Here is a 15839-nt window from a genome sequence, read left to right as displayed (position 1 = left end):
TGGCTGATGTGTCACAAACTGCACCAGGCTTCCATTATAATAGCCTGTTTGTAAATGCAGATTCATTAATGAACATAATGAAATGTACTGATTGATGAGTACTGGGGAAAAAATCTTCTATATCAAGGATTTTTCTTTAATGATGCTGACTTTTATTTGGGTGAAACGTATTGCTTAACGTATTTATTTCACAAAATGTGGTTTTCTTTCCTGTAGGTATGGGCCAACAGCATAAAACATTCAAAATAATGTCAAATAGTTATAAAAAATACAGCACCATCTATTGAATTGTCAGGCAAAAAATGAATTAAAATGGAGGATTTAAAAAAAATGAATAAATAAAATACATTTTATCTATATAAAACAGTGAGGTTAGGTGCTTTTAAAATTTGTGAGTGAAATATATTTTTACATAATTAAGTGAAAGGGCACATTTGTGTTAAAACATTTTAGTAACATGAGTTTCAGTGGAAATGTTGCTTTTAAAAAAAAGTTGCACATGTTTTACCACATTTCTCAAGAATTAGTGAACGGGTATTGTAACACATCGTCTGAGTATGTAAAACATGCACATGATTAGAAGGGTATCAGAAAAGAATCAGGAGGTACATACAGAGGAACGAAAGTTTAATCAAATATACAGGACACTCATCCTGGAATGCATACAGATCAGATCACACTAGCGAAACCAATACAAAAACACTTCTTCATGCCTTTATGGTCAGAAAATCCACTTTAAATATGAAGACAATTTTCAGATCAGTTACCCTATTGCTCGTTGTCTTTTCCCATGACAAACGTTACACTTTCACAATACAAAGGCCTGAAATCAGCATTACAAAAAGTGAAAAAGCAAAAATACATGGAAAGAATAAACATGGGAACTTTTGTAACATTAATGTAGTCTTTGGACAGCTTTAGAAAGACGGTTTCTATGAACACTGAATCATCACGGCTCTTAACACTCCAACACACTGCTTTATTTGTCATGTGAACAGTGTAACAGCATCTGCATCTGTACATGTGGACGATGTTTGATCACAGTTGGATAGCAGTGACCTGCATTACACAGGCGTCTTTGACAAACAATCATGAACACGACACATTTCACTCAATGATACAGCCAGGGACAAATCCAGAGCGGCTAGAGGAGATATTTTTGAAGAAAAGAAGTCTGCAAATCCTCAGGAACTTCACTGTAATCATTTTCAATGCACTGAACAGTCCAATAAATAACAGAAAATGTTAATCAGCAACTCAAATGCAGCTTTTGATAGTTAGTCTCAATCAGCTATACAAACACGTCATTATTAATATAACTACAATGAGAGATGCTTGTTATTTCTGCCATAGAGAACCAAGTATAAGAGTGACGAGTAGAAATTTAAATCAATATACATTAAATTTGAAGTTCTTACATGGCTGTTTGTAACTACATGCATAAAGCAACAAAAAGATGACTGAAAGGCAAGAATATTTCAAACTACTAGCTGTGCCACATTAAAAGTCAATACTGATAACTCTCGCATTGACGACATATGCAAAACAAACCGAAAATACAAAAAACGAACACAGACAATAAATCTGGGGCTCTGTGGAAGAAGAGATGTGAATGATGGGATAAATTTTATAGGATTTACAGACACAAACATGACCCTACTCTACCACAGAGATTAATAAATATTAAACGTTTTAGACACAATCCATCCGGTTTAGAAAATGCTGCAAAATCTCCTCTCGTAAAGGCCTGCAGATCCACCTTTGCATTGTTAGAAAAGTCCTTTCCATTCGTTTTATCTCACACTCACTGTGTGCTGATAGGAGGAAAACATGAGATGCACTCCATTGGCTGATTTACTCAGTGTTGACCTAAATAAGGAAGTACTCCAGGAAAAAGGCGTGTGTTTGCTCTGTTGTTTATTATCTAAACATGTCGTTTGTAGGCCGTTTTAATGAGGACACACTAATTTATCCTGCACTTCTTTGGATGACATTAGAAGACGGAGGCTGAAGTTAGAATATCAAGCACAAAATTATAGAGTACATCTTTTAGAGTGCAAAACAGAGGTGCCAAGCACATGGCCCATTCCTCCTGGACTGAATCATGACAGACACACTCAAAGTTTGCATACACATCGAAACACACACACACGTTAAATCTCTTTGTCCCTTCCCCAGTAGTGGACATCCCATAAATGTCCTTATTTTTGATCTCTTCTTCTTTCCATCTATCTCTTAACATACACGCACACATTCCTGTCCCACAGTCTTGACTCCAGGCTTATCTGGTGTAATATACTCTGTAGTAGACGGTTTTAGACCTCCAGAGCGAGTAGGAGTTGTCAAACTTGAGCAAGTATATCCCACGGCCGGGATACTGGTGACTCCCAGCATACACCTCTTCATGACAGTCCCGCCGATACACCGGCACTATTTCATCCACCTGCGGTTTCCCAGCCTCTTTCTTGGCTTTCTCCTCCTCAGGGTGGCCTTCACCTGAGAAAAAGAGAACAGGACTTAAATCTACAAATCATATTTACAGAAAACATAACAGAAATTTAATTCAAACAATCTAAACTTTAAATCAACTGAATTTATATTTATCAAAAGTAGCATTTTGATTTCCACAATTTAAAAATTCATTGGGCCTCATTCATGAAACACGAGCAGAACTAATTTTTGTGTAAATCGTTCAAAGCCGTTCTGATGTTAACTTTTGAATTCATGAAAATGTTTATATTTTCAAAATGTTAGTTGGTACAAAAGAAATGTACACCTGCTCCCTACCACGTGTAAAACTCTTTTTGGCAAACTGATGGCACTGAATTTTGATGCACTGCCATAAAAAATACAAGGTCATTTGCCCTTGCCCTCTTTTTGAATTTTCTGTTTTGCAGCAGAGTCGATAACTGTAAAACGCAGCGCTCATCACTGTCACAATTTACCCAGCAGTAAATAGAGGACGGGTGGGACAAATAGTGACCACCCATCCTACTTGTACAATGACTGCCTACAACAATGGAGAAGTCAATATTACTGGTTGCTGCTTTTTTATATTTAGTAAAATTCTTAAAAATGAGACACTAGTAATACGTTGCCGCCGTTGATATTCCAAATCATAGCAACTACGGGCCTGTTTACACCTGGTCACTTCATGCGTTTTCTCTGATCGGATATCTATCTGATTTGTTAAAACGTTTCCATTTACACTTCGCCACATAAATGTGTCTTCTCAAAATGGACATAAATCCGTTCACGTCACGTCAATGAAAGCAATGCATAGGCGCTGCATTTTATTCATTATCAGCTAATTTCAATATCTGAGATCTCAACAGGAGAGCGTCGACATCAGCACTGGAAAGATAGGTTAGTCTCACTACTTTTAATGAAGGTGATTGTGTGTTGAGCGTCTGCGACTTACTTTCAGTTTCATTCGCGGCAGTTTGCGCGTCGGCTTGCTGAAGAGATACAGCTACTCATCCACTTTGACGCTTGTTGCATTAGCGCGGTCATATCCGACTATATCATGCCATATAGCCTATAAAACACGCTCACACGTTTATTATCTAAATATTTTGGGAGGAGTAAAATTAGCATATGTGGTTTCAAACACCAGATGCATTTACACTTGTCCAGTTTCGTCTGGAATGCGGCCCAGACCACCTCCAGAAATGGTTTGAGCAATCGGATTTATATCCGTCTCGAAAGCGTTTCGGAGGGCATTTACACCTGGTCTTTTCAGGATCGGATAGCTATCCGATCAGAAAAAACACATGAAGTGACCAGGTGTAAACAGCCCCAAAAGGAGGGGTATCAAACTCCGTTCCTGGAGGGCCACAGCCCTGCAGAGTTTAGCTCCAACCCTAATTAAACACACCTGATGCAACTAATCAAGTCCTTCGGGCTTATTTGAAAACTACATGGTATGTGTGTTGGAGCAGAGGGTTGGAACTAAACTCTGCAGGGCTGCGGCCCTCCAGGAACTGAGTTTGATACCCCTGAACTAAAGCGTCTCAGCTGGAAAAACGCTGTGCCACCAAAATGTTTTCAAGCGCCACCAGCTGGTTGTTTTAAGTAGAGTGCCTGCCATTTTTTCAGCTGGCTAAAAAACTCTTTGGTGGAAACACTGGAGCCAAACCTGAGAAAGTAGACCAGAATATTCCACTGCGTTCTTGGACATGAAATTTGCGTAGCTGTAATTCATAGGCAGGGATTATGCTAACTGTGAAAGAGCGTGCACGAGCGGCCTATTTACAAATGATTGGAATTCATTAACACACACGTTTAACTATCAAATCGGACGTTTACAAAGCGCTTGTGAATCCAGAGGAGAGATTTCGGGAAGGTGTTTTACACGCAAATTACCCAGAATTTACTCATATATTTACGCAATTTTCATGAATAAGACCCATTGATATTAAAATAAGCTGATAATTATTTTCATTTTATGGCCAATATCCAATAAATGGCCGATATTAAAATTCTAAACTATTTTGTCAAAATATATAAAAAATTACAATTTACAGTACAAATGAAATTCCTTAGTTATTTTACATTTGAATTCTCTGATGTCTTCGAATCTTCAGGTCAAATAGCTGACTCGGATTATATAATTATAATAAGCCAAATATATATTATATTTATACACAACTGCACTACAAAATAAAAAAATTATATTACTCTACAACAGTAAAACTACAATACTTACGGCTTAATTTCACTTGCAAGAGTTAAACCCTTGAGCATTTCTTTTGTCAGAAAACTGATAATTTTGTATATTTATTTGTACTGACATTAAAATTCTGTTTAATACCAATAAATCACTATTTTCATTTTATGACTGATATTAAAATTCTATACAAATAGTCTAAAAAAAAAAAAAAAAACTAAAATTATTTTAAATATTACAAATGAAACATAATATATAGTATGAAAATGAGATTTGAGATTTAAATGTGAGCATTACATGAGTAAAGTTAGTCATCTAAATGGAAAAAACCCAGAAGAAACTAAATATCCAATATTAGCCAATAACACGGTACCAAAGAATCAACGCATTCATTCCTCACCTTCTTCATCCTCGTCATCATCACTCGACTCGCTGACATGAACGCTGACTGATGCGTTAGTAGAGTCAGTCCATTCAAAGAAGACTCCAAAACCAATGTCGTAATAGTCAGTGGCAAACTCCCAGAAGAGATAGGAGCCCTCCTCGTGGGTGGGAACCCGGACGGTCACCACTTCCCCCCGACCCACTGTGATCACAGAGTCCACATCCTGACGGATCTTCTCTTTAAAGTCTTTTATCTGTGGCCTGGTCCACATGGAGGGGGCTGCTATTACAGGGGGAGAGTCTAAGAACCAGGAATATGGTATATCAGAGAATGTGTCTTTTTAAATTAACTAACTCTATTTCACTTGATTTGGTTTCAATTCACAACCTTTATATTCAGATCTCGATTTAACTTAATTTGATAGATTAATATGGATGTATATCTTTTTTTAATTTTGTCTGTTTGATTTGAAGTTGACATTAACAGCAGATAAATGAAGTTGTAGAAATATGCAAACTCACCTGTGGGTCCATTCTCAGTGACCTCGTCTGTAGGCTCCAAGTCCGGCTCTCGTTCTAAGCTGTCAGTAGTGGACTCTGCCTGGCCGTTCAGTGTGGGAGCCTCCTCTCCAGCAGAAGGTGCTGACACCTCACTGGCCTCTAATGTAGACAGCACTATAGCATCCTCCTGCTGTTTCTGCAGGGCAGCCTGGAGAGAACGGTGAAAACATTTGCATCACACAACTGTAACAAACAAACAAACAAAAAACATACAGTACAGAATTATGCTAAATTACATTACAGAAATTGGAAAACCCCGCCTCCTCCTTTTAAATGATCAATTAAAACACCACTTGTCAAGCTTAGAAGCTCAGATGGAAATCTACAAGCTGGACCAAGATGTGAATTAAATGAACATGGCAGCGCCCAGGGAAATGTACACAGAAAAAAAATGAATTGCATCAGTGAGTCAAAGTCCATTACATGACAATAAAACCAGTTCAGCTTTCAGTGAGAGGGGTGTAAAACACATTCGATAATCTACTTGGTTACTGCACACAAATCCTACCAATGCAGTTTTGTTCTTTATACTGGTCATTATTAACTGGTGGGTTGCATACAGGTCTGTTCTGAATCGGAATAATAATATGTGACAATTACTTAATGGTGCATAGCAAAATGAACAGGCTTATCAAATATGAAAACAGAGAAGAAATGCTTTCCATATTAAATGAAGCTGAGCACATATACACTACCGTTCAAAAGATTGGGGTCAGTAAGAAATGTTTGTGAAGAAAGTCTCTTATGTTTACCAAAGCTGCATTTATTTGATCAAAAACACAGTAAAAACAGTAATTCTGTGAAATATCATTTTATAATTTTTAGTTCTACATTTTAATATATTTTAAAATGCAATTTATTCCTGTGATGGCAAAGCTGAATTTTCAGCAGCCATTACTCCAGACTTCAATGTCACATGATCCTTCAGAAATCATTATAATATTTGATAATTTGCTGCTCAAGTTTTTACTGTCACTTTAATTCATCCTTGCCTATTAAAAATATTTATTTCTTCTAAAATATTGTAATGGCTCTTAATTTTTACTTTTGAACAGTATTGTAGTTTTTCAAAAAGTAGTCATGCATCACAAAAGCGTTGCAGACATGGGTGATACTAGGAGAATGAATCAAGGGCTCACACCTGCTGCTGAGCGAGCTGCACCTGATACAGCTGCTGCATGTACTGCTGATAGTGCTGCTCCTGCAGCTGTCGAATGAGAATGAACTGCTGCTCGGGACTGTCAGGGTACTGCTGCGCAGCATACTGCTGGAACTGCACCACTGTCTGCGCATTCAATGCAGCCATGATCTGCTGCCTAACACACCAGAGAGAGTGAGAAGAAATTCATTATTTGCACAATCAAGCATGTAGCATAGTATACCAGTACTAAACAAGTACAAACAAAAAGCTTTTTCAGGCATTTTAATGAGACATTCATTTTAAATAATGTGTATGACAGCTGAAATAACCACCCAGTATTTCAGGTGGTTGAAAAATTATTCTAGGTGGAGACTTTTGCATTTTTACGTTTCATGAGTTTGCAAATTAATTTTAAATTAATGAAGGTGTTGACAGTCCTAGTTTAATTTCATCAGTCATTCAAGGTTGTTTATTTTTTTGCCTAAGGTATAAATTTAGTATCAAAGACTGGAATTGTACCGAAGCCAAAATGTTGGTATCGGCCCAACCCTGGCCTCTACTACAAAAGGCTGGAATACACGACATAATTTAAAAAATCTGAACAGATATTAAAACACTAGCCAACATATGCTTGTTGATTTCGTATATGGTTACAGAGAAAAACTGGGCATCGTCCACTAAACAACTGATAAATCACACACTACCAGGTCGTTCAGAAAAAAACGAAAATATTACCCAACCTATGAGGATAAACCTTGAAATATTATAACGCAATGTTTATTATTACAGAAGTTCCATATACAAAATATGAAAAGGTCTGATTTTTTTTTTTTTTATTTTATAAATGACTTGGACTTAATGATATCGTATAAAAAACGAAATCCACTGACTGAACAGAATCATAGTCTGATGCTGAAAAATAAAATCTGGACAAAAGTAATGCTGCATATTCCAGCCTGGAGTCTTTCAACAGACATTTTCATACAATCCTGTTTTACTTTAGATCTGGAATAATTCAACAGGTGCCACTCACTTCTGTTGCTCTACACGGAATCGTTCCTCCTCAACTTGTCTTCTCTCCTCCTCTTCTCTCCTCAGCCGCTCCTCTTCCTCACGTCTGCGTCTCTCCTCCTCCTGCCGCAGTCGCTCGCGCTCCTCTTCCTCTCTACGCCGCTGTTCCTCTTCCTCCCTCCTTCTCAGGAAAAACAAGACATAATACACAACATAAGAGATATCTGTGAGTTTACGGAGAGTGTTCAGGTTTTTATTTATAAAGACCAATTCTTTATTGGAGCCCGAATTTATTTTATGTTGACATGGTGAATCTCTCTGAAAGTCTATATCTAAAGAGATCCAATTGGTTAATGGGTAAAACAGTAAAAAAGTCTACAAAGCGAGAAGATAAAATCGTTCAAGAAGGAAAAAAAATCAATCATCTTTATCTGCAAGTCTGACCTCTTTCTCTCTTGCTCCTCCTTTTCAATCTTGTGTGAAGCGACGAAAGGTGCAAATAAATTGCAACATTTGTTCAACAGCTTTACAAACTCCAGCATGGCCTCCTCTTTCTCCATGTTGCCCAAAGATGCCCATTCCTTTCTGAAAAAGTTGCAATTGTTATTGCAGATCCCCATCTGTATATCCACAACAAAATTCCTAAACATCACAGACTAAGAAAAAATAATTCATATTCAAAAAACTAAATCAATGCTTACCTGCGGTCATTTCCCAGCACGTCGAAGAAGCCCACCTCAGGGGAAGCATCTGGGTTGTAAGGCCCCAGTAACACTTGCTTATGGAGGGCTACCAGACGGAGTTTATCCTCATAGGTTGGGTGGAAGGCTTTCCCATCTTTCTCTGAGGGAAAACATTGAAAAATGTGGATTCAAAATTACAACAGAAAAAGGATTTCCAAACTTTTTTTGTCAGCCAAACCACTTTGATGCTAAATATATACTTGACGTAAACCCTGAATCAATATTTCAACTATTCAACAACACTTTCACACCTGATTGGTTAATGATCAAATGAGATAAAATGAGAATTATGAGATTATTTTAGTTCAAAATTATGATTTAATTCATTATTAATTTTACAGCAACTCACAAAGCCAAGTCCCAGTTTAGAATGTCATCTAATGCAAATTTGCCAGCATCACTTATGTCAATGTCATGAAAAGATGATCATGATTTTTCTGTAAATTGAGTAGAAGAGTTTTTTTTGTGCACATATGCTTTGAACATCATAAAGTAGATACATAGGGCACATTAATGCTCAGCTGGTATCTGAAATATCTTGATTGGTACATTAGCTGTGCATTAATTAGAGAGCTGCAGCACTTAACAGACTACAGAGCTGATGGACACACAAACATATTGTTTAAGAGGGTGTAGACTTGCGGAAAGGACTAAATATTTAATTGAACAAAATCTACAGTGCTGGTTTTGCGGTCAAAGAGACATACGGAGTACATCACTAGTGGTTCAATAGTCTATTTTGAATATTTATGCAATCTTTCAAAGACACTTTGACTTAAAGTCATCAGTCAGGCACATGACACACAGTGGTGCTGTCACCGGTTGGGGCAGTTCCTCTAGAGGTTCTTAACCCTGAAGACTGCGACTGAAGTGAACTACAAGACCTGTATAAGCAGAACTTTCCACCAAACACCGATAAGTGCAAAAGACAGCGCTCTAATAAGAAAACAGCGACCTCGCCAAATCGAAACAACACTGCGAGATCAATTTGTAACATAGCGATACAATGCTAATGCATGTTTGTGTTCAGCGTCTGTACGTGTGAATAGTGACATAAAATACCTTTAAAGAAACGGAGCGCCAGCCCGTAGAGCTCGACTAAAAAAAAGCCCCATTTCCTCTCGATCGTAGCGCTGCTGGCAGGGTCGCCCTCCTCCCCATCGTCGCTCAGCTCAGGGTTTCCAGCGCTCTGCTCTGCCGACTGGCCGGCGGGCGTCTCGGCCTGCTCCTGTTCGCCCTCGGAATCCGGGCTCAAAGTCAAACCGTCGATAGAAACTTCGAGCCGGCTTGAATTTGCACTGTTGAGGTCGCCGCTCTGAACCTCTGTCGCCATCGTGCAGAATGTCAGCTGAAGCAGCCACGTACCTACTTCCGTCCTGCTCCGCCGGAACTTCCGGCAGCATGACGTAGAAATGTTCGACTACAAAAGCTTCAAAACCTTTAAAAATTATTATACAATATTTATAATGACAGAAGTTCCATATACAAAATATAAAAAGTCTCATTCAAACTGATTTTTATTTGATTTTATAAATAACTTGGATTTAACAATATCGTATATAATAAAGTAACAGTATCGTAGTGTTTTACATAAAAGTGAAAGCTGATCGAGCATGTAATATTTATATATAAATTATTTTATTTTTTTTGTACTATTTGCATAATTTAATACATTACATTTGTGCATGTTTTCGATGTATACTATAAATGAACAAAAATAATGTTTAATAATAATGACTAACTATTTATTGCCAAATATACAAAATACTCATCACATATAGTATAACACAATTCTCTTTAAAATTAATAAAGAATATATTTTTTTAATTGTTTAAAAAAAAAAAATTGTAGATTTGATCTTATTTTTATTTTAATGAAGAACATCATGTAATATACGGCTGTTCAATTACAAGATGAAGGCCAGGGTATGTAAAATTGTACCAAATACCATAGATTCTACAGTTATTGTGACTACAATAAAACGTTGTTCAGTATTATAAAGCATTCTATTAGTCATCATGTCCAAATAAATAAATAAAAACAAATGACACAGTATTCTGAAAGTTTCTTTTACTACTTTAACAACACCACATTTTAAAATAAGTTGTTTCATTTTATTTTCCAGTAGTAGTAACTGTATTAACTAATTAAGTGGTATTTTGGTAGTATCTGTGGTGTTATGGCTATTTTTATACGGGTAATTTCCAACAAGTGCAGTTCTGCTAATATCAGATGCTTTGAGAGCTGTTTGTGAACTGAACTGGTGAACATCCATAATCATGTTCTCACAAACCATTCTACGTTAATCTTAAACGGTACAAACCACTTATTTGACCTTCAATGATGATATTTATTTGGTATAAAAAGTTTATTTTATTTTAAGTACCTTTTTTTTCTTTTTCTTTTTTACTGCTAATACATTTGTTCACTTAGTAGAGGCCTACTGCCTTTCTCCAACACATAACTGTTCATATGTGTTGTATAATACCTATCCAGCAGAGGGCGATATATAGTTAACTGAGATCTATTAGAAGGGGTTACTGTCAAAATAATTAATAATTAAATTAAATAATTTATTATCTTAATATATTAAACATATTATATAGTACAATACATACTATATTATTTTAATAATGAATGAAACATTGAAGAAAATATAGCCTATTAGGCCTTTAGTAAAAATTGCGAATGACTCCAAGTTACTTTTAGTTCATCAAAAATGTTTGTGATTAAATCCAGGTGGTTACTGAAAAAAGCATCATGTTATTACTTTCGTCATCTAGGACTCGAAATGAGCCAGATAGCCTAGTGTTACTGCTCCTCACACAAAACTGTTGTTTTTGTAGCTACACCAAATAAAACTCCATAATCAGCAAATAAAACTCCATAGACTTTATAATCACCTTCCTATCAAAGTTCAATAGGCTATATACAACAAGACAACCTTTCAGCAAAACAACCTTGATCCCGCTGTGTCAGTGGTGACTGATGTGCAGTGAGACCACCAACAAATCTTTCAAATAAAGTTGAAATTGAAACAATCATGTCAAAAATATAAACTTTGATTTTGGGAGGCAAACAACCAGGAAATATATAAAGAAAGTGTTAACCTGTAACATACGCTTGAAAAAAAAAAGAAGAAAACGTTAACCTGTGACCTTGACCTCTGTAGATCAACCTCATGAGCTAGGCTACAATCACACAGGAAAAATAAATAAATAAATAAAAGTCCAAATTCACACTCCAAAACATCATAAGCTGTTGAAATCAAATCAACCATTAATGTTGAAACTGTACCCTTGAACTTGAATGGAACCACTTGAAATTTACAAAGAAATATCACCTAGGCTAATTTCTCCAATAATCACACTTTCATCATTAAAACACTAATAACAACAAATAAAACTGACCACGTAATTACCCACATTTGATGCAGTGCCAATAACAAATTTCAGCTTTGACTACAACAAGAAAACCTTTCAGCAAGAACATCAGCAGAACCTGATCCTGCTTTGTCTCTCCCAACTTTAATTAGGCTATTATTAACTATAGCAAACAACCCAGAAAAATAGAAAGAAAACATAACCTTGATCTTGATCAATCAACACGTAAGTTCAAGTGTAAACCAGTAAGCTTCATTTTAGGGTGAAATGACATCAACCACGAAGCAAACATGATAACGCTAACCTTGGGAACGCAAAGAAAATAATGAAAATTGAGAAAAGTTATCTAAATTAAAACCTGTAAAATAAAAAGAAAATGTATAAATGTATAAAATGAAAGTAGCTAAGAAAACTGAATTGTAAATGTGCAATGTAGGCATAAAAGAAGAGAAATAAATAAAGCACAATACAAAAAAAAAAGAACTTGAAAAGACAGAAATAAAAAAAATAAGGAAAGAAAGAAAGAAAGAAAGAAAGAGTATTTTATATTTATGTTACTATTGTGACGTCATAAATAGCACATTCCATTTGCATTCCAGAGTATTTTATTTATTTATTTTGTTTTAGAATTATTATTATAATTTTTTTTATTAATGCTTGAATAAATACAGAACAAAAGTGCCAAGGGTATACACACACAAAAGTACATATTAACTATACATGTATAAATTCAACAAATAAATAAAAATAAAATAATGAAAGGCCTTACTAAATTGGAATGGAATATTACAATTATTCCAGATATAATACTGGCGTGGAGAAAAATTGTGCTTGTAAATTAACTTCCACCCCAAAAGTACTTACCTGTGAAAAGCTGACAATTTAACAGGCGATTTTTCAATTTTGTAATCACACATTAACAAAAATTAGAGACCACCAAGTTGGTCAAAAACAGTACTAGATACTGAATTCCACACAGAAGAAGGGATTTTCAAGAAATACTTCAACCAGTTAATTTTGAAAGTGTTATTTAAAATTGAAAAATCTAAATAATCAAGACCACCATTTTTATATGAATTAACTATCACAGATTTTCTTATATAATGCACACGGTTGCATTCCAGAGTAGGTCGGTTCAATGGCCAGCGTTGAGCGTTCAAATGATGCAGCAGCGCTTGTTCTTCATTCGTTCCATTTATCATTCATTAACGCTTAATAGAATCAACACGGTGGCGTTGATTCTATAGAATCAAGGGGTGGCGATGGCGCAGTGGATAAGACACATGCCTTTGGTGTGAGAGACCTGGGTTCGAATCCACTGTGAGACACCAATGTGTCCCTGAGCAAGACACTTAACCCCCTAGTTGCTCCAGAGGCGTGCGACCTCTGACATATATAGCAATTGTAAGTCGCTTTGGATAAAAGCGTCAGCTAAATGAATAAATGTAAATGTAACGCTTTGATGTTCTTCTAAACCGATTCTATGACAGGTCCCTGGAGCACAAGTTTTATCAGCTGGCAATTTAATTGCACATTTCAGAGCACATGTTTTTAAATTCCCTAGACTGACCTTCAGTCCACAAGGCTGGTCAGAAGTTCTCATTTCTCTCATCATCTGAAACAAGGAGATATAAACATTGTATTCAGTTGAACTGCTGTACACAGACACACACATATCTGTATTATCTCTCCCCTTCTCCTGCATTCGTTGAACTGCACACTAATGTTACTGAAGTTATTAGCTAGTTATGTTGGCCTGAGAAAGCCAACATGCTGTTGACTGTGTGAATGATGCTTGGGACAGTTGACTGATCTGTCACTGCTCCCCGGGCCGTTGCTGGGGTTTGGGGGGCAGGTTGTATCAGGGCCCTGTTTGAAATAGTTTAATGTATGTTTGTTTTATATATTTATTTGTGCTATTTAAACAATGTTTTAAGTTTTTTCAAGTTTGTAGGTGTCCAGGTACAGAAACCGAATAATCAAATATAAAATAGCATTGCATAGTCTTCACTGTATAAATTAAATATAGATTAATTCTTGTTAAACTACAAAGTAGTTCAGTAAAGAGCTGTGAGTTATTTTCTCTGATTTAATTTCTTGGATTAACATTAAGGACACCGGCAGCAGCTGAGCATTTTTACAGTAATGGCTTCAGCCAGTCAGTTGAAATGAAAGAGTTTCGCAATAGCACTGGTCATCAACATAAACATAGGGTGATTTTCAAAAAGTTAGTGCTTTGACTGCAACACAGACGGGGGGGGGGGGGGGGGGGGGGGGGGATTTATGAATGAACGTGTGAAAGTTCTGTCACAAAGATGTTGTTACGTATCCTCACGCTTTTTTAAGTGGGTGCACACACGGAAATCCTTGACCTTTGCTAATGGGTATAACTTTACACCGTATACCTGCATATCACATAGACTACACTCTAAAAAACGCTGGGTTATTTTTTCAACCCAAACGCTGGGTTGAGGTCGCTGGGTAGGACGTTGGGTTGTTTTAACCCAGTTTTAACCCTCCAATATTTATATATGAATAAACCTTAAATTATATGATAGCGAATGTCTGTTCAGAAGAAAATATGGGTCTCCCAGACTTGCAATGGAGGACAAAACTTATTTTAAATATTAAATATAGAGAATATTAAATATATTTATTTGTGTTCCAAAAATTAGCAGAGTTTGTATGGGTCTGGAACAACATGGGGGAGAGTAAATTATGACCATTTTCATTTTTTGGTGAACTAACGCTTTAAAGAGCAGCCCTCCATAGGCTACATGGAAGATTGTGAGGTATGTGAATATCATGTCTGTTTTAATGTTTCAGTAAAGAAGTAGCTTTCTGAAAGCAATATATTTAAACAATATTACATGCCCTCACACTAGTGCTGCCATTATAGCATTCTAGAGCGCTGTGGAGACAGACATTAAACAACCACACAAAGCAGATGAAATTATAAAACAGACTATTTACCTATCCTTACTGATGTGGATGCACTTCTATCCGAAAATGGATAGTTTAATTAAATGTTTTCTTTTTTCAAATGTTTTTCTCTTTTTAGGCCACTGATGAAGAACAGGCGGTGACTGGGATGAATGCTGGTCAAAGAGGAAAATGACATTTCCCCCAAACTGATGCAACAGTGGTTTTAAAGGAGGATGCTGCCCTGGATGCTGTGCTGATGGGGCTTCTTCATGACTACATCAATTATGCTAAAGAGATCATGAAAATTGACGATGCATGATCTGTATTCATGGACTATGAAACAAACTGTAAGTGTATAATTTGTAAAAACAAAATGTTAAATGTGTTGTTTAGTAGAAGTGGAGTTTACACGCTGTCATTCATACACATGCTCACATTCTTTCACACACATGCATCTGTTAATGTTATAATATCAGTGTTAATGTTGTGCTTTATTTGTGTAATGTTATGCCAGAATAGTTTGTAAAGGACATAACTATTAACTAATTGTACAATTATTGTATAATAGTGCTTTTGTATATTTTTATGCAATATATAAAATTTACCAAAAAAGTCCAATTTGATCAGAAGTTACATATATTCAATTAATGTTCAATGCTTCATTTATAAACTCTGTAGCTGTTAATGCCTTTTCTACATTTCTTCTTGCATGTTACTTTTTGACTTGTTTTTAATAAATATTTACCATTTGAAAGTCATTCTTTGTGTGATTTTAAAATGAACAAGATTTGTAGGTTTAATTTGGGATCATTTTAGCCTAGCAATGTAGTAATTTTAAACCATAAAAAAGCATAAACATCATAAACCGACTTGTTGGGTTAAAATAACCCAGCGCTGGGTTCGTCCCTTTTGACCCAGCGCTGGGTTGCCAAATAACCCAAATTGGGTTGTTTTTAAAGTGTACACCACTGGTATAAACATATATCACAGACAGATGACATAGCTCGAGACACTATTGTTTT

At 36.1% G+C, this 15839-nt stretch overlaps 1 protein-coding gene across 3 annotated transcripts; it reads right to left on the bottom strand.

The window, feature by feature from the left end:
* Positions 1-436: 436 nt before the first annotated feature.
* On the bottom strand, positions 437-9904 carry LOC306880243 (Golgi resident protein GCP60-like). Of its 3 annotated transcripts, none has more exons than XM_079433645.1 (8): positions 9572-9904; positions 8468-8609; positions 8211-8351; positions 7789-7947; positions 6756-6930; positions 5576-5762; positions 5070-5333; positions 437-2496 (listed from the first exon to the last, which is right to left on the bottom strand). In XM_079433645.1, exons 1-8 carry the CDS (start codon positions 9840-9842, stop codon positions 2282-2284), a joined length of 1554 nt encoding a protein of 517 aa, XP_079289771.1. In that variant the 5' UTR covers positions 9843-9904; the 3' UTR covers positions 437-2281. The 3 variants fall into 3 exon arrangements, with proteins under 3 accessions (XP_079289771.1, XP_079289769.1, XP_079289770.1); XM_079433643.1 differs by having other exon boundaries at positions 607-2496; positions 5070-5354; positions 9572-9886; XM_079433644.1 differs by having other exon boundaries at positions 608-2496; positions 5070-5336; positions 9572-9897.
* Between the last annotated feature and the right edge of the window lie 5935 nt (positions 9905-15839).

The sequence above is a fragment of the Barbus barbus genome (assembly GCF_936440315.1).
Source record: "Barbus barbus genome assembly, chromosome: 14".
NCBI lineage: Eukaryota > Metazoa > Chordata > Actinopteri > Cypriniformes > Cyprinidae > Barbus > Barbus barbus.
The sequence above is the reverse complement of the archived record's forward strand: the minus strand, read 5'-3'. Positions and strand labels throughout refer to the sequence as shown.